We start from the raw sequence: 20,360 nt of genomic DNA, 5'->3' as shown, positions 1-20,360 counted from the left end.
TTGAGGCTGAAATGACGTAGTCTAAAAAATGGCCTGTTGAAAAAGCTCCTGTTGCTTAAGAGCAGCTAAACGACATCCTACTCAACAAAACTATTTTTATGTGCAAAGTTGAGGTATATTTTCTGTCAATTCACGGCACGTTAGTGGTTCTTGTCAATGCCTTAACTATGTTATTTTAAGCATCGCTCATTCTTTTGTCGCTGTAGGTCCGTGTACTCAGATTTGGGTGCACGTTAAAGAACCCCAGGTGGTCGAAATTTCCGGAGCCCTCCACTACAGCGTCTCTCATAATCATATGGTGGTTTTGGGACGTTAAACCCCACATATCAATCAATCATTCTTTTGTCGCCAATTAGATCAATTTCTGTGTCGATTATTTCGGCATTTCGGTGGTTCCGGTGTTACCTTTCGGTGTTACCTTCTGTGAAATAGACTATAGATTTTATTACAATTCATACCTGCATTTATAGGGCCCTGCAGTTTTCTGTGTGCCCTATGGCACTACTGGAGTGTGCTTCGAGTTCATTGCAGATTGGGCGGGAAAATATTTGTCGAAATGTGTGCTTGAGAGTGAAAGTAGAATCTTCAAACTTCAAAACCTTGCCTTCTTGAATTCAATCTGCCACTGATGCCAAACGCTGTTTTTGATTCCCGCGCGCTTCTCGATCATTGAGACGTACCAGAAGTTTCATCACGTGGGGTTCCTTGCGCAGTGCACTTATAGCGACGCTCTGTAATTGTTTTCAAAACTTCATCGTTAAAAACAGAACTCCTTTGGGGCAATATATATATATATATATATATATATATATATATATATATATATATATATATATATATAAATGTAGTGAATGAATCTGAATAACGGACGCTCTGCTGGCAATGAAAAAGAAGACGATGATCGATGGCTGTTGTAGTAGCTCGCGCACGCCGCTCGCCATTAGCCAGACCTGCCTGATAAAGCACATTCTGCCAAGCTGCGTCTGAACCCTTTTCGACGTACAACACCTCCATTTTAAATGGTGGGGGAGCCGGGGTTCCCATCAACCTGGAACTTCCCAATCGGACGCTACCCTCACCGTGCACTATGACTGCTCCTGGCCATTCTCAAGCTGCCTTACCAACGACAGTCTACTGTACTGGCGTGCCTCGGCAACGCGACCCACCAATTTTTCGCGGCAACGACGAACAAGACGTCGAGGACTGGCTCGTCGAGTACGAAATCGTAAGCGCTTCCAACAAGTGGAACGTCTGCGACCAGCTCACAAACGTGCGCTTTTACCTCGCTGATGTGGCCAGCCTCTGGTTCAAGAACCACGAAGGTGAAATCACCAACTGGTCCACCTTCAAGACCACCATCGCCACGCTCTTCGGTCGCCCCGCCGTGCGCCGGTTTCGCGCGGAACAGCGTCTTCGTAGTCGAGCCCAGCGCAGGGACGAGACCTTTACAAGTTACATTGAAGATGTCTTGTCTCTTTGCAAGCGCGTCGATGAATCTCTAACCGAACGCGACAAAATCAAGCACATCATCAAAGGAGTTGACCACGATACCTTCCAGATGCTCGTCGCTAGAAATCCACAGACCGTCACCGATGTTGTCCAGCTCTGTCAGGAGTACGACGAGTTGCGTAAGCAGCGCGTCTCGACGCGCAGGGCCGCTGGAGATACGGCTGGAGTTTCCGCCCTCGTACACGACGTCGCTGCTGATCACACCGTTTTACTGTCCCACATCAAACAATTCATTCGTGAGGAAGTTGCGCGTCAGCTTTCTCTTGTGGCCGAAGCATCCGCGCCAGTGACCTCGTTAGACCTACGTCAACGCCAGGTCATCGAGACACAGGTCACGCAGGCACTGCCTCCATCGCCATCTCTCCCTACGCCGCTGACCTATGCTGCCGTCGTTGCTAGACCCCCAGCCCCACCTGACCTATGCTGCCGTCGTTGCTAGACCCCCAGCCCCACCTGTCTCTGGCGCATACCGGGGCACCGGCTTCTCCTACCCTACGACGCTGCCTACATACACGGCACCCCATGCCGTTTCGCCCCCAGTACCTTCTGTCGTTAACCCATTGCGCACCTTGGATAATCGACCCATCTGTTTCGCATGCGGTTTCGTGGGACATATAGCACGCTACCGTCGCCGTTGCAACTTCCAGCCACCAAACCATGGGAATTCTGCAAATTACCAGGCTGCGCAGAATCCCCAGCGACCATCTTCTCCTATCACCGACTTATTGTCCCCACGACGCCCTGTCGATTCTCGCCGGTCATTACCACCCCGTCGCCGATCTGTCTCCCCGATGCTTCGGCGCACGAGCCCCGCTCGAGAGGAAAACTGACAGCCGCAGTTCCGGAGGCAACAACTGCGTCGTCGTCGAAATTTCTAAGACCTCTTCTTTGTCCGACCAACGAAATTGATGTGCTAGTAGAAGGTGCTGCTGTACGTGCACTTGTCGACACAGGCGCTGTCGTTTCTGTAATTAGTGAAAAACTATGTCGCGATTTGAGAAAAGTTACAACGCCACTTACGAATCTTGCTCTGCGTACAGCCACCTCCCATTTCATCGCGCTGACAGCTCAGTGCACAGCACGCGTTCTTATTCAAGATGTTTGATACGCCGTCAACTTTGTTGTTCTCCAACGTTCATCTTGCGACGTCATACTAGGATGGGATTTCCCTTCTACCCATCAGGCCCTCGTCGACTGCGCTCGTGCTAAACTCACGTTGACGAATCCGTGCCTTGATATCGACCACAAAGTCCCTCGAAAGTGTTTGCCGCAGTTGACGTCCGCATCGCGCCGTTGTCCGCCGTCCTAGTGCCTGTGTTTTCCCCTGCTGCCACTAAGTCGACACTCCTCTTCCAACCAGCTATAGCTAGTGTGCAACACCGAACCACTGTACTCCCGTTTGCCGTCATCAACTCTTCCAATGGTTCGGCGGTACTTTATGCGTGACACGTTTCTGCTTGCCGTACATCCTGCTACGCGGCGAGTGTCTGGGAAGCCTCGAGACCTTAAATTGTATTTTCGAAGACCCGATCTATCCAGACAAGCCATTTTTACCGGCTTGTGCCATTACACCCGCAACTGACGCTAATGAACCTATGGGCGTATTCCGCAAGTTTATTGATTGCAACCTCACGCCTGGGCAGCAGGAACAGCTGACCAAGCTCCTACAGCGTTTTCGAGCCTCGTTTGACCTCAATCAGCCTTCCTTAGGTCAAGCGTCATCTGTTGTTCACTTATAGATACCGGTCAAGAGACGCCATTACGGCAGCGTCCATATCGTGTGTCAACTACCGAACGCCGTGCCGTCAATGAACAGGTTGACGACATGCTGACACGTGGCATAATCGAACCGTCAAGCAGTCCCTAGGCCTCTCCAGTTGTGTTGGTGAAGAAGAAGGACGGATCCATCAGGTTTTGCTTGGACTACCGGCGTCTCAACCGAATCACGCGCAAGGATGTCTATCCGCTGCCACGCATTGATGATGCCTTGGACTGCCTACAGGGAGCCGAATTTTTCTCTTCTTTAGATCTGCGCTCTGCATACTGGCAGGTACCCATGGCAGAGGCCGATCGCGAGAAAACAGCTTTCATCACGCCCGCCGGGCTTTACGAATTCACAGTCATGCCCTTCGGCCTCTGCAACGCGCCAGCTACTTTCGAGCGAATGATGGACTCTATCCTTCGAGGCCTCAAATGGAACCTTTGCCTTTGTTATTTAGATGACATTGTCATTTTTTCAACTGATTTCGCAACCCATTTAACCCGCCTCGAGAAAGTCCTCGCGTGTATTTCTGCCGCGGGGCTGCAACTGAATCTGAAGAAGTGCAATTTCACCGCTCAAAAGCTTACGATCCTTGGCCACGTGGTTTCAAAAGACGGCATTCTTCCTGACACTGCCAAACTTACAGCCGTTTAAGCGTTTCCCAAACCGACCACCATGAAAGAGCTCCAAAGCTTCATAGGCCTGTGCTCTTACTTCCGGTGCTTCGTCCACAATTTCGCGACGATCATCGCTCCTTTGACCAAGCTCCTTGCCGGCTCTAGAGACCTTTCAGCCTGGTCTGCCACCTGTGACGATTCTTTCAATGAACTGCGCCACCTCCTCACGTCGCCGCCTATTCTGCGACACTACGACCCATCGGCACCCACAGAGATCCGCACCGACGCTAGTGGTGTCAGGCTAGGCGCTATTCTTGCACAGAAGAAAGACGGCTTCCAAGAGTACGTGATTGCCTACGCAAGCCGAACTCTTAGCAAAGCTGAAATCAACTTTTCCGTCACTGAAAAGGAATGCCTAGCCATTATTTGGGCGATAGAGAAATTTCAACCTTACTGGTATGGGCGCCCTTTTGACGTCGTAATGACCACCACGCCCTCTGCTGGTTGTCGTCACTCAAGGATCCAAGCGGTCGCCTCGCCCGATGGGCATTACGCCTCCAAGAATGTAATATTCGCGTGGTCTATCGCTCCGGCCGGAAACATTCGGACGCGGACGCCCTATCCCGTTCGCCCCTACCCCCTGACCCGGACTGCTGCGAAAGTCTAACCTGTGATGCCACTGCCGTCACCATCGCCGACATGCCATCTGAGCAACGCAAGGACCCTTGGGTTGCTTCGATACTAGACATCCTGGCTGGGCGGACGGCTTCCCCCCCTTCTCGCACGTTGCGTCGGCAAGTCGAGCCCTTTGCCACTCGTGACGACGTGCTGTACCGACGCAACTACGCACCCGGTGGACGTCAGTGGCTACTCGTGCTTCCACGTCATCTGCGATCCGAAATTTGTTTCACGTTTGATGACGACTCCCAATGTGGCCACGCAGGTTTCCTGAAGATTTATTCTCGCATACGTCTCCCATATTACTGGCGTGGCATGTACCGTTTTATACGACAATACGTTCGGGCCTGCTCAACGTGCCAGAGACGAAAAACTCCCCCTTATCACGCCAGCGGTACCCTGTTACCCTTACCATGCCCATCCCGACCATTCGACCGCGTCGGCATTGATATCTATGGTCTCTTTCCGAACACTGCTGACGGTAACCACTGGATCATAGTTGCCGTCGACCATCTTACGCGGTATGCCGAAACTTCATCCCTTCCCTCGTCTACAGTAAAAGACGTTGCGACTTTCGTACTTTACAACATCGTATTACGTCATGGAGCGCCTCGGGAGTTACTGAGCGAATGTGGTCGCGTATTCTTGTCAGACGTCATCACAGCATTGCTGCGTGAGTGCCACGTCGTTCACCGCACTACAAGCGCCTATCATCCCCAGACCAATGGAATGATAGAGCGCTTCAACAGCAACCTTGGTGACATGCTATGTATATCTCGTCAGACCACTCCAATTGGGACCGAGTGCTCCCGTTTATCATGTTCGCCTATAATACCGCCATTCAAAGCACTACTGGGTTCTCTCCTTTTTTCCTCCTTTACGAACGCGAACCTTCTTGCACTATGGACACCATTCTTTCGTACAAACCTGACTCCTCAGAGTACACGACTTTGTCTCAAGCCGCTACATACGCTGAGGAATGCCGCCAACTGGCAAGATCATTTACAACCAAAGACCAACGACGCCAAAAGCACCACCATGACGCATCAAATAACACTACTTCCTACAATCCAGGTTCACTCGTCTGGCTGCATATCCCTTCTGCTACACCTGGCTTTTCTGCTAAGTTGGTGCCCAAGTATCACGGCCCATATCGTGTGCTACAAAAAACGTCGCCAGTGAATCACTTCATTGAGCCACTGGAACCATCTTCTGACCAAGGTCGTCGTGGCCAGGAAGTTGTCCACGTCTCGAGACTTAAGCCCTGCAACGACCCTCCCGTGTTTACTTGTCCATCGGTCGCCAGGATGGCTCCTTATTTCACGGGGAGTAATTGTAATGAAATAATGAATCTGAATAACGGACGCTGTGCTGGTAATGAAGAAGAATACGATGATCGGTGGCTGTTGTAGGAGCACGCGCACGCCGCTCGCCATTAGCCAGACCTGCCTGATAAAACACATTCTGCCAAGCTGCGTCTGAACCTTTTTCGACGTACAACACCTCTATTTTATTATATATATATATATATATATATGTGTGTGGGGGGGGTGTGGGGGGGGGAAAAGAAGTGTATACCTAAGGGCTCGTTTTCCCGTGTTTGGACACAATAACATTAAGATCTAACAGACAATACTGCCAAAGAACGTATAGGGGAAGTTAATTCAACCATGGTAATGTAAATAAGATGAAAGAAAAGTGCGTGAAAAATTAACTTGCTGTGAGCAGGAATCGATTCTACGACCTTCGAATAACGCGTTATCGAACTCATTCAAGCATCGAACAACAATGTATATATATATGTATATATATATATATATATAGACCACTTTTTCTTCATCGATTCGTCTACGGTGGTGGAGCCATGCCCACTGCTTCGTAACATCACTCCCGGTGGGTGGACGAAGCGCCATCACGACGTCGCTAAGTCAATCAGGACTGGCAGTGTAGTAGCGTTTTAGTCGCGACACATGGACAACGTCAGTAGGTGATGTAGCAGAAGATGAGGGTGGTTGAACGGAGTAATGAGGTAGTCAACAATGGTGACCTTGCGGAGAACCTTGTAAGGCCCTGTGTATCATGGGAGGAAATTCTCGCGCAAGCCTTCACGTCAATACGGTGTCGAGAGAGTCAGCAGGGTAGGACGAGAGAGTCAGCAAGGTAGTCAACGTCATGGTGCCAGTCATCGTAGCGAACTATTTGTGATGCCTGAAAAGCAGTGAGCCTAGTGCGCGCGATTTGGTGAGCGACGCGCGCTCGAGAAGCAACGTCCTGAGCATACACCGTTGGTTCGGTAGTATCAGAAGGAAGGAGTGTGTCGAATGGCAACGCAGGGTTGCGACCGTACAGAAGAAAGAACGGAGAATAGCTGCCGGTGTCATGCCTTGACGAACTATATGCAAACGTAACGTATGGGAGTGTTGCATCCCAGTCATGGTGGTCATCGGAGGCTTGCATGGACAACATGTCTGTAAGAGTTCGGTTGAGGCACTCCATAAAACCGTTGGTCTGGGTTTGGTGGGCAGTAGGAAGGTGATGTTCGGTAGAGCATCTACGGAGGATTTTATCGATAACTTTTGTGAGGAAGCAACGTTCACGATCCGCCAGAAGCTGGCGTGGAGCCCCATGCTGCAGAATGACGTCATTCAGTAGAAAGTCTGCGACGTCTGTAGCGCAGCTACTTGGCAAGGCACGAGTTATAGCGTATCTGGTCACATAGTCAGTTGTGACAGCGATTCATTTGTTGCCTGACACGGACGTCGGGAAAGATCCGAGCAAGTCGAGGCCGACGCGGAAGAATGGTTCTAGGGGAATGTCGATAGGTTGGAGCAGGCCAGCGGTATGGAGAGCAGGACCTTTGCGACGCTGGCAGCGCTCGCAAGCAGCGACATAGCGGCGCACAAATTTATACAGGCCAGGCCAAAAAAACCATTGACTTACGCGGTAATAGGTGCGTGAAAAACCCAGGTGTTCTGCCGTCGGAGCGTCGTGCAGATGTTCAAGAATGGTGGCACGCAGGTGTCGTGGAATAACTAACAAAAATTCCGGGCCATCAGGCTTCATCATGCGGCGATACAGAATTTCGTCGTGGAGGACATATTGACAGTGTGAAGGGTTGGAAAGATACTCGCTCAATGACCATCTTGAGGGTTGCATCCCGGCGCTGCTCTGTGCCGATGTCGCGCAAATCAGATATGACGAGCACACAAGAATCGCTCTCATGTACAGCGAGGCTAGCAGGGTCCACCAGATAACGTGAGAGACAACCGGAATCTTGGCGTAACCTGCCAAATTTATAAATTACGTCGAAGTTATACTCCTGGAGGCATAGAGCCCCGTGACCTAGGTGACCTGTCGGGTCCTTGAGCGACGAAAACCAACACCGAGCGTGGTGGTCCGTAATAACTTAAAACTCCCGGCTATACAAGTACGGGCAAAACTTCGCTACAGCCAAGACCAACGCAAGACACTCGCGCTCCGTTATCATTCAGTTTCGCTCACAAGTGGAGAAAAGGCGGCTGGCATACGCAATAACACGCGTTTGGCCTTCCTGGTTTTGAGCGAGGACGGCACCGATGCCGTGAGCCCTGATGTCTTCACGAAATTAAGTTGTCGTGGATGGGTCGAAGTGAGCCAGCATTGGTGGAGAAGTGAGCAGGTCGATCAGCGTGAAAGATGCAGCTACTTGGTCTTGGCCCCACGAGAAGGGTGCGTTCTTTTTTAGAAGATCAGTTAGTTGTCGTGTGATTGAAGCGAAATTGCGTATAAAACATCCGAAGTACGAGCATAAGCCCACAAAACAATGAACATCTTTAGTAGAAGAAGGCTGAGGAAAGTTCTCGACTGCGCTAATCTTGTCAGGGTCCGGTTGCACGCCAGCAGCACTTACACGATGACCAAAGACCGTGATTTCTCGTCGGCCTAAATTGCACTTTTTCGAGTTCAGCTGGAATCCCGCTCGACGAAAAACGGCTGGAATGGTCGACAAATGACTTAGGTGCCTTTAAAATCTTATAGAAAAAACAATCACATCGTTGAGGTAGCAAAGGCAGATCAACCATTTATAACCACGAAGGAGAGAGTCCATCATGCGTTCGAATGTTGCCGGGGTGTTGCACAGCCAAAAAAGCATAACCTTGAGCTGATAAAGGCCGTCTGGTGTGACGAAGGCAGCTTTTTTTCGATCTAAGTCGTCCACAGAAGTTTGCCAATACCCAGAATGCAGATCTATAGATGAGAAGTATCGAGCGCCATGAAGGCAGTCAAAGGCGTTCGTCGATTCGTGGCAGCGGATATACGTCTTTGCAGGTTACCTTGTTCAAGGCACGGTAGTCAACGCAAAATCTCCAACTGCCATCCTTCTTTTTGACTAAAGCAACAGGTGACGCCCATGGACTTGAAGAGGCCTCTACGACTCCTTTGTAGAGCATCGTCTCGGCGTCAGGTTGTATGACCTGGCGTTCGGACTGGGAAACATGATATGGTCGCGCTCTAGCAGGACTAGCGTCGCCGGTATGTATTTGATGACGCACGACGGACGTTTGACTTAAAGGGTGGTCATCGATGTCGAAAACATCTCGGTAGGTAGTCGGAACGTGGTGGAGTTGCGCAGCCTGACAGGGCAGGAGATGAAGGGTAATCATCATCGTGATTTCGTCGGTAGGTGCGGTTGCTCGGCTGGCTACAATAGGGGACGAGCAGTCTTCAGGAGCTAATGCCACGATGTTACATGCATCCAGTGGGGAAACGTGGGTCAAGGAAATGCCTTGCGGGAGAACTTGGGTTGAGCTACTAAAGTTGAGGAGTGGAAGCTGAACGTAGTTGTCCACAATAGTCACGATGGTATGCGGCACAGCAACACTTTGGGCCAAGAGCACATCCACTAGTGGAGACACTATGTAGTCACTGTCAGGAAGAGCTGATGATATCTTTAAGCCCACACACGTGGTGGCTTGCGGTGACAGCCGAACATAATCAACAGCACACAAACGGTGTGACGATGAGGACGGCACAGCCCCAAGTCGAGGCCAATCAAGTTTGAGAACGCCGGTTGTACAGTCGATGAGGGCGGTATGAGTGGACAAGAAATCTAATCCAAGGATGAGGTCATTTGGGCACTGCCCAATAACTGCAAAGAGAACAGATGTGGGCTGATCGGTGACTGTGATGCGTGCTGAGCACATTCCTGTGATGGCAAGACTCCTTCCGTCGGCGACACGAATAATGCCAGGAGCAGCCAGTGTGAGCACTTTCTTCAGGCGGTGATGAAGCCGGGCACTCATCACAGAAATATGCGCCCCGGTGTCAATAAGCGCAGAAACAGTCAGGCGGTGAACGTCGACGTTGATGAAATTTCGTCGTGTCTGCAGTACATGGAAAGGATTTGAGGTCGGTATCGAGAATGCAGCTTCACCTCTAAGAGCTGCACCACTCTGTTTCCCTTATGAAGATTGAGTGGGGAGGTCGGGCGTCGTCGTAAAGGAGAAGGGTACGACGGCCAACGTCCATGTGGCGAACGAGACTGGTGACGTCGAGACGATGGTGAGCGGCGGTGCTGCATATCAGGGGCATTGAAGGCGTAGGAATTGAAGGGTGGAAGGCGGCGGTAGTTGTCGGGGATCGGCGCAGGAGGCTGGAAAACGTGGTAGCTGTCGGCGGAGAGAGCAGTGCTATACTCGGTTCGGGACAAAGACCAATGGTTGTGGCAATACCATGCGACGTGACCCATTCTGTGGCAGTTAAAGCACATCGGCCGATCATCCGCAGTTCAACATTCGGCCGGATTGCGAGAGCATGGATAACACCGTTCCTGGGGCGGTGACCAGGGGCGAGGAGGTGACCTTGAACGGAAGCCAATTGGTCGAGATTTAGCAACAGCACAGACATCGAAGCCCAAATTGCTGAGTTCTTCCCGCACAATCGACTGTACCAAGCAAATCTGAGGTACTTGCGAATCGACGTGGCTGTTAATTGGAAGAGCAGGTGTAATAGCTTTGATTTTCCGCCGGACGATTCACGTGATTTAACGCCAGTGAAAACTGCTGACAAGAGGTCAGTCCTTCTGCGCAGGAGGATGTCGCAGCAGTGTTCGGCAGTCGAGTGAATGATCTTGAAATACGCCTGCTTTTGGCAAGTTCAAAACGCCGGCATTCCGGAATAATTTCGTCGATGGTCACGCAGTTCTGGAACATTAGCAGGTGGAACGCGTCGTCCGCTATCCCCTTTAGGACATGGCCAACCTTATCAGACTCCAACATGACGTTGTCAACTTTACGACATAGAGCCAGCACGTCCTGTGTATACGAGATATACGGCTCTGTGGACGTCTGAGCACGTATAGACAACTCCTCCTTTGCAGCCGCCTTTCGACCGAAGGGCTTCCCAAATAATTCGCGAAGCTTCTCCTTGAAGGTGTCCCAACTGGCCATCTCCTCCTCATGGTTCTCATACCAGACTTTGGCCGTGCCTTTCAGGTAAAACAGCACTTTGGCTGGCATGAGAGTCAGGTCATACCGGTTGAGCGCATTGGTACGTTCATAGTCAGCTAACCAGTCGTCGACATCAACTTCGTCGGTACCGCAGAATGTTCCTGGACGTTTCGGATGCGTCAGCACGTACGTGAGTGGGGGTAGGGCCGGTGGAGGGGATGCCGTCAATGGTGCAGGCGTTGCCGAGGCCGACAGGCTGATGGAGAGGTGGCTGTGGGATCAGTCCCGTGTTCCATCACAGAAACTCTGATTTGACGACCACTGCGGAGCTCCGTTGTGTGGCACTTCGTCACCCAGCCCGTCCACCAAATTGTTACGGGGATTACGAACACACGGAAAAGAGAAACGAGAATATTTCCAATATTTACAGGGAGGTGTGACAACAGCCCGGGGTTGCCAGCACCTCAAGTGGCAAGACCGCTTCTTCTTCATCGATTCGTTTAGGACGGCAGAGCCATGCCCACTGCTTCGTAACAATATATATATATATATATATATATATATATATATATATATATATATATATATATATATATATATATATATATATATATATATATATATATATATATATAATACATCGAAGTTCTATCAGGCCAATCAAAATCTGAAATACAAAAAGTATTCCAGTATCTACACCGCTGTATTTGTATTCCGAAAAACTTTTCCGAGTGTTCCTGCCCAGCTCTCGAACCAGTCAAAAGCAACCTTGTGCAGTATTTTGGATTTTGTGACGCCGGGCTAATATTTTACTTTTCTTGAACCCGCCATTATGCATGCTACGCGATTGTTTCCACGACATGGTCTGAATAGCGCCTCTTTTTGAAAGAGTTTCACGCACCGGCATAGCACTGTGCTAGGATACTATGCTGCCACGAAAAAGTTCCGAGCTTTTATGCCATTTTATAATGGATGCTTTTTTTCTTCTTTTGTTTTTGTGTTACTTCTCGGGAAGGCAGTTACGAACAATGGTGGTGGCGCCAGTAGCAACGGCAGTGGCAAAGGACAACGGCGGTGCGAAAACAGCTGCTGCTGTAATCTTATGATAGCTTTCGCTGTGAAACGGGACAAAACACGTGAGAGCATCGTGTCAAGCGAACATATGCTATAGAACATCTATCGAAAACGTGCAAGTTGAAATCACGAAATTCCATGTTTCAATACCCGCAAAGCCCAGTCTACGCTCTAACAGAAATTTCCCTAATTCCACGCCTATATGTTGATTTGTGAGTGAAAAAGTGAATTTGTAAGCTCTAGAAAAACATGTAACATCTGAAGTGGTCAGAACTGGTTCATTTTAAGGAGCATCTACGACCGGCAAAGACACGTCACAGCACCTAGGGCAACTCTTAGAAAAGGTGTTCATCAGAATATTTTGTGACAAGTCGTTACCAGTAAAGCTGTAGTCGCCACACAAAGTTTTCCTCAAAGTACCCTCTTTTGTGTACATTTTCTTTGTTTACAAAGTATTACAGACCCTCTTAGGAAGTTTTATCATTCTATTGATTATTTCTGGAAGTTTTATTATTCTATTTATTATTTCTGTCGCTTTCAACTTTTACTTTTATTTTTTGCAGTACAACTAAACAGCACCTGCGAGCAATATTGGCGAAAAATTTGCACCAATTCTTCTATTCCTTATTGTAGCTCAACTCCTAAACACTGCATCTGCGCTTGCGGTGAGTAAGAGCCAGATCTCTCCAAACCTAAATAATTCTTGACTTATGTTGCAACACATTGGCTAAAGCTTTTCATATATGTTTAATTAGTGAAAGTTTACATACCCAAGTACAACACGCAGTTACGCCTCATATATTTTTTTTATTTTGTTATTCGACCCCAGCTCTAACTTGACGAACTTGCTTGAATTGGTTTCCCGAAGTAAAGAGCTGCGATGGCTGCTCCGTTGCAGTACTGAGCGGAGGAAGGAGGAGGAAGAAAGTTTAAGCGGAAAGACAGGGAGGTTAGCCAGTTCTTAGACCGGCTGGCTACCCTGTGCTGGGGAATGTGGTGAGGGGAATAAAAGATGTTAAAAAGAAAAGTCGTGAAGAGAGAAAGAAATCACAAAAAAAATGCGACAGAGGAAAGGCAACATCAGACACTAAAGTCTGTCTCTGAGGCCAGTTGTCCACAAAAAGCGCAGCAAAGCTTTCAAAGCCTTATTGGCTGAGGATGGGCTCGGCCAATGAAGCAGAATACTTTGTTCTGACAAAGGCCGATCGTCCAGTCTATCTTCAGAGCTGCAGTGAGCTCTTGTCTTTGCGCGTTGAAATGGGTGCACTCACACAGAAGCTGCGCAATGGTTTCTTCGTAGCTGCAGTAAGTGCATTTAGAAGAGCTGGAGATAAGAGTATGCGTTCGTGAAGGCCACTCCAAGCCACAGGCGGCATATAGAAGAGTCTCCTCAGCTCAAGATGTCCTTGAGGGAAGACGAAGCTGCAGATTGGGATCCAAGTTATACAGGCGCGCGTTTGTGAATTCTGGTGAGTTTTAATGTACCAGTGCGAGATCACGTGCAAGCGAATGAAGTCTTGTAGCTGCGTCGGTTCTTGAGAACGGGATGGCTGCGTATTGGTTACCTGTCGTGTGCAGATCTAGTGGCCTCATCTGCGTGGTCATTGCCATATATGCCGCAATGACCTGGTATCCACTGATACACTATGCTGTGTTGTTTCTCGATGGCCTGGTGATGAAGGAGCCTTATTTAAGCTACTAACTGTTCATTAGATCTATGTCGAAAGGGTGACATAAGACACTGAAGAGCTGCCTTCGAGTCCGAGAAGATAGACCAAGTTCCCGACGGTTCTTCAACTATAAACTCCTAAGCTGCACGTATGGCGGCGAGTTCTGCAGCTGTCGACGACGTCAATTGCGATGTCATGAATGCAATTGTGATGTACCTCGCGGGAATAACCACCTCCCCTGCAGAGCTTACTGAAGACACCGAGCCATCCATGTAAATGTGAAGGCGTCCGTTGTGCTTCTCATGCAGGAGGAGTAATGTGGCCTGTTTCAGGGCTAGGTGCGACAATGTTTTCTTATTTTGGATGCCAGGAATTGTAAGAAGGACTTTGAGTGGGTGTAGGCACCATAATGGTATCGGTGGCCGTGCTGCATGCGTGAAGTGCAATGGAAGCACTGCGCAATGCTGAGCTACAGTTGCGCTGAACGCTGAGTGGGGCCTGGAAGTTCGAAGTGAGGCGAGGTGATGAGATGGAAGCCGAGCGAAATGTCTTACGTGCATTCTCAAAGCGTCTACGCGGATGTATGCGTTGACTGGATAATCACGCGCAATGATGACTGTCGCTGCTGTAGACACGCATCTCGGGAGACCAAGGGATATTCTCAAGGCTTGGGCTTGGATCGACTGGAGGACGCGCAAGTTTGTTCTTCGGATCCCACAAAGCACGGGTAAGCTGTATCGCATATACCTGGTAAACAGAACGATGTGGAGTTGAAGCATTGCTCGTACCGATGCACACCACGTTTTTCCAGCAAGCAAACTGAGCACGTGGGTGATCAGGAAGAGTTTAGTTTTCACGTGGGCGATGTGAGGGCTCCAGGAGAGGTCGCGATCAACATTGACTCCGAGGACGAGATAAGGTCGAAAACAAATGACAATATGTCAAATCACTCTTGTTGAGGTAAATGCAGATTGTTGGCACGTGTCTAAAAAAATCAAACTTGCAAATATTTTTAAGAGTATTCAAACGAAATGAATTTTTGAAAGCTTTTTAAGAGCAACTTCTTTTGTATTGATGAAGTCTTTATGGTCGGAGTGCGCCACATCCATGTGCGCTAGTCCACAATGCGCTTCATGGTGCAGCACCCTTTCCTGGTGAAACGAAAAGAGGCAAAAGGGAAGAAGTGCAAAAATATTCAGCTGTTTTTTTCTCTGTGTTGCATTTTATTCGTGCTTCGCATTTTATGCTTTCAAACGTGTCTCTTTATTGAGATGACTTAGGCTCTTAGCGCATAAATAATGTGGTGGCTAGTGTATAGTTATGGCTAGATATTTTAATCTAAGTTTTTAGAGAAAAAACTCGGCCATTATTATCTTTAAATATTTGTTCTCGTCCAGGACAGTCGTACCTACTCTAAAAAATATTACCGTGTATTTTAACACTACCAATTAGTCGCCCAAAAGAAAGGATTTGTGCATTATGTCATTTTGCTGGATATGCGAAACAAAGAATGTAAGCGGTGTGCACATTCGATAATATTTCAGTGAGTACTGTTCAAGTTTCTGATGTCTACAAAAACATATGAACGAAAAAAGAATTTTTTATTGGCTGTTGCCTTGTGAAATGTACTATATGGTAATACTATTTATTTGCCGTCCCTCAAATTTTCACATATACATTGATGCAATTGCAAATACTATTCTTTTCAGCCGATTCCAGGGTGATCATGAAGGCAAAAAATAAGGCGGAGTGAGAAGGAAATTCTAAATATCTACAAAATGCTACGCCGCCAAGCTCATTTCACGGTTGAAGAAATACCGACAAACCTTAATGTGTGAAAATGCTTGAAACAGTTGTGATTTCAATGCCTGTGCGACGTAAACAGTGACGGGGTGATTACTGTTTTTTAGTGCCACGCCTTATGGCAACCACTAATAATTAGCATTCGTCTACTCGTAACTGGGTATTTCTTGTGAAAATGCGGAGCAAATAAATGTATGACGTAGTACGACGTCTATAATACCAACGTAGTTTCCTAATAACCGAAAATTATAGGACGCTTGAGCTTTACTTTCAAGAATAGGTCGTGATAGCGTTATCGGGTCGTAAATGCATCGCCTTCAGAACAGCTAACCTGCGGCGGTTCTGCCTTGCACTGAAAGCCAAGATAGTAAGTCACTGGTACCGGCATGATTTTGATGAGCAATACTGATAATGTTTCGTAAGTCATTTGACTCTTTTAAACCATCTTCGCGTACATACGCCGGCAGAAAAATGGAGAAAGATACTTCAGCTTTACCTGCAAGAGTAGATGGTTATGGTGACTTTTGCATGTTAAGCTGTAATATCCTCCTCCATCCCTTCTGAACTGGTTCAGTTCTCGAAGCGTGCCTGAACCATGCCGTAAGGAAACGAATGACCGTGCGCGTCTAACACTGGCCGTTTGAAAGTACCATTGAATGCATATTGCAAACACTGTTCTCAAGCGCCCACTTCGACATAATTACTCCTTTTGCGAATAAGCGTAGGGCCCACTGTGCGTCCGTAAGACAACACGCCAACTCACACAGCATATAACTTTGTTGATGGTCCTGTTGCTGATGATTATTAAATATGTCTGAACGTTTTGTAATGGGTAGGCCTTCAAAACACCCGCTCGTGTCTCAGTTCACAGGTTTTGATGTCTGGCGCGACTCTACGCTTCTGCCATGCAACTTATAGAAAGCTAAGGAGACTCCTTCCATTCAACCATATACTGTTTTTTTTTTAGTTTCAGCAAATCAAGTGGCTCGCTTTTAAAAGGTGATGCGTTCTTTCTCCTTTCTCCTGGGCCTACACAGCATATCGCGAAGCCGCATGGCAATTAGGCATTCTGACTTAGATGCTCGGCCAGCCCGTATTTATTTTATTTAACTAACAAGCAAGTTGCGACTTTGAAAAACTTTGCTACGATAATAAACTGCCAAATGTTAAAGAGGTCTTGTGGGATCTGAAACCATGTTATGAATGTATGGTGCGTGGCTAACCTCCCTCGAAGCCATAACGTTCAGCTCGAACCTCAGTGGGTGTGTGCTTGCTTTTCTTTGAATATTACATTCGGCAGTAAAGAAAAAAAAAAACTCATGGCTTTGTGCTAGAATACCTGCTCGCCCCACAGTCGGCATGATTTCGCTTCGCACTCTAACCCGGGTGTTTTTATTATTTACTTTATTTGCATCTTTGATCACAAATAAGATGATAATTTTTCATACACTACTGCGTAACAGCAGGTTCGCGAACTCTGTCAGAGATACGTCGGTGTTACAGCCCTGGATCCCTTAACGCCATTCCCTCGCCCCCTGCGAGCTGGAAACCGGCGCGTCAGTCGTTAAACTGATAATGAACAGACCACAGCTTTTCCCTAGTATGGTTACGGGAAGTCGGAGGTATCTGCTTGTCGCTGCACCTCTTCCTTTCGAGACGACGATCGCTAAGTTTAAAAAAAAGAAGCATAAACTAAACTTTTTTTAGTTGGCGCGTCTAAAGAAACTGCGACTTCTTTATATATTTTTTTGGTCCTCGAACCCATGTACCTTGATTGAAATGTGACGTTTAACGAGCCGAAACCACCATATGATTATGACAGACGCCATAGTGAAGGGCTCCGGAAATTTTAACCACCTGGAGTTCTTTAATGTGAACCCAAATCTGAGCACGCGGGCCTACAGCATTTTTGCCTCCATCAAAAATGCAGCCGCCGCAGCCGGGATTCGATCCCGCAACCTGCGGGTCAGCAGCCGAGTACCTTAGCCATTAGAAAGCCACGGCGGGTCACCCCAGTACGTTTGCTGGTAGTATTGTCCTATATCCATAAAATCTATACTTAATTACGAGTAGAGCCACTCTATGCTCGTGAAAAGAAGTGTTGTTAACACTAGTTTGGATTTCCCTCTTAAAATGCCCTGCCAACACAGAATGAAAATGAGTTTTGACTATGAAGTAAGTAAACTAGAACAAACAAGGTATCCTAATGATGTCATCACATCCATGTGTAACATGATTAAGAAATTAAAATTCAATGGGAATCACTCGGGCTGTCATAATGACAGTAGAAAAGGTAAGATGGATTGATTGATATGTGGGGTTTAACGTCCCAAAACCACTATATGATTATGAGAGACGCCGTAGTGGAGGACTCCGGAAATTTAGACCACCTGGGGTTCTTTAACGTGCACCCAAATCTGAGCACACGGGCCTACAACATTTCCGCCTCCATCGGAAATGCAGCCGCCGCAGCCGGGATTCAAACCCGCGCCCTGCGGGTCAGCAGCCGAGTACCTTAGCCGCTAGACCACCGCGGCGGGGCTAGAAAAGGTAAGAGGATAGCAGTAATTTTTTATCTTCATAAGACATTGCATGAGCTCAAGCAACTCGGCAAGAGATAGAAAGTCGATGTGCTTTTTTCAGCCAAACATAAACTGCTGTTCATTTCTTCGCACATGCGCAGAGAGTTTCCACACTGTCGAATGATACACAAGAAAAAGTTCGTAGACTGCGCAACTGGCGTCGTTCACGTGACTCCTTTTAGCTGTGGTAACGTGTACGTAGGACAGTCGGGCCGGTGCATGAAAGTTTGTCTTAAAGAGTACGGTTTATCTTTGAAATCTTCAGGGGCGTCGCATCTCGTGGTTCATTGCAGAGAGTGCGGCTGCTGTCCTGTTCTTCCAGATGCTGAAGTTGGCTTTCGTTCTAACAATCAATTAACTCGTGAGTTCACGAAAGCTTTTCACGTGAGAAAAAAGAGGAGAACAGTGCATTATCCAACCTTCGGTGATGCTGCACGATGAAGAGTTTGCTTTTCTAAAATGTGTTTCTGGTTAATCTTTCTTTTTTTTTTACTGCTTGTTCTCGAGTTGTCGTGGTTGTACTTTTTGCCTTCAGACTCATGCATTGACATAGCTCGCCTGCTTATATATTTTTCTTTTTCTCATAAATTTTAGTTGCGAGAAAGTGCATGTCTTATGTTTCTTTATGTTTCTTCATGCGCCTAAACTACAGTTATGCCATGCATATCCAACTAACTCAACTTTATATTCTGCCACATCGGCTTAAATTTCGTACTACCCGTGCAGCCTGACGACGCTTGATGTCCTCAAAGTGGACGCGTTCATCGATAACTCGGTTTAAATTATAATCACCGAGAACAATGGAAGTAGTTGGTGCGGCTCAGAATTTCCCAACGTGTCTCCTTCTTGTGCACAGCCGGCTAATTCAGCCTCTGCTGGTGCGTTCGCTCCAGGCATTCTGCTGGGGTATCTGCTGAAACAACTTTTTAAAAAGGTTCGAGCTATTTTAGGGGCAAAGCTCCTTAAGTCATGGGTCTGTCCATCCCTTCTATGTATGTATGTAGTAGTACGTAGCCATACGTGGCATATACCCGCTCTAAAGCGGGTATGTGCTAGAGGGGATGCGAGATGGGAGATGGCGGTACTTGGAGTGTTCACTAGATGGACGCGCGGACGGGCTGACAGACAGACTAGCAGACGGACGGGCGGATGGGTAGATGCGCGAACGTAGAGACGGATGAACGCATGAACAGACAGACAGGCAGATGAATGGACTGACTCATGGATGAACGCACGGACAGATAGACGTACAAATGGTAGCGCGGACGGACGAAAGCAAGAACGAACGGACGTAAGAGAGCGTGGTTGGGCTGACGGACGATTCGCCCTACTCATCATCATTCACTCCGTGGATATGCTGTGAATTTGTTTTTAGTATTTTGCGCGAGTGCTGCAAAATTGCAATAATTTTAAAAGTATCGAAGGCAGCGGTGGTGATAGTGGTGGTTCCCCAGAGGCAGAATGCATGTGAACATTTTCGACGTGCGCGGTCATGCTTCTCTGGCTGCTCCGGCGTTTTCGTTAACGCTTCAGTTCTCGCGAGTCAATGTGGCCGTAAGTATACCATTGTTCTCGGTTAACTTTTTGCTGAAGACATTGTTGGTTTGGCAACTGGAAGTTATTACAAAGAAAAATGAGGAATTGTGGTAAGGTTCTCAATATAAGGTATGTTTGATAAATTATTACAGATCTCATGTATTCTGTTAATAGAGTTTATGCGAGGCAGTCCCCACCATGCATGTTTTTTGAAAGCGAGCCTACTTTTTTCAGGTGGATCGACATTGTTATTTAGCTTGAGTAGCTGTGTGTGTGTGGGGGGGGGGGGGGGGGGGATAACCAGACACGCAAATTACGTGGACACGTAAAATGTACGCAGCTCACACACCGTCTTATGCTGGCACTCGCGTTAGAGCGCACACGTCACTTTATTTGAAATGAAGTTTGTATGATTGGTTTAGCAGAAACCCTTATGTATTGAAATTTTGAACTGGTAACTCTAGACTATGGTTGGTAGTATCGTAGGCATGCAATCGAAACAATGCTGACAATTGTCACCTATGGTTTTATGTCATAAAATCAATAGAGACTACCATGAGTGCCGTAGGGGAGCTCTCCGGGAATTTCAACCATCTGATGTTCCTTAGCGTTCTCTGATATTGCACAATACAAGGGCCTTTTTTAATTTCGCCCGCATCGAAGTGCGACTTCTGCGAACGGGATTACACGTGTTATCTTCA

The 20,360-nt window shown here is 47.8% G+C and overlaps 1 protein-coding gene across 2 annotated transcripts in view; it reads left to right on the top strand.

Moving 5' to 3' along the window:
- Positions 1-15,764, top strand: part of LOC142765639 (uncharacterized) — a 32,207-nt gene extending 16,443 nt beyond the window's left edge. For both annotated transcript variants that reach the window (XR_012884340.1, XM_075866967.1), the window contains 2 exons: positions 12,632-12,733; positions 15,448-15,764. Coding sequence is in view for 1 of the 2 variants with exons in the window: in XM_075866967.1 (XP_075723082.1) it covers positions 12,632-12,733; positions 15,448-15,491 (146 nt within the window). In the remaining variant the exon portion in view is untranslated. The remainder of the gene's footprint in view (positions 1-12,631; positions 12,734-15,447) is intronic.
- The last annotated feature ends 4,596 nt before the right edge of the window (positions 15,765-20,360 follow it).

This window comes from Rhipicephalus microplus, chromosome 6, assembly GCF_043290135.1.
Source record: "Rhipicephalus microplus isolate Deutch F79 chromosome 6, USDA_Rmic, whole genome shotgun sequence".
NCBI lineage: Eukaryota > Metazoa > Arthropoda > Arachnida > Ixodida > Ixodidae > Rhipicephalus > Rhipicephalus microplus.
The sequence above is the reverse complement of the archived record's forward strand: the minus strand, read 5'-3'. Positions and strand labels throughout refer to the sequence as shown.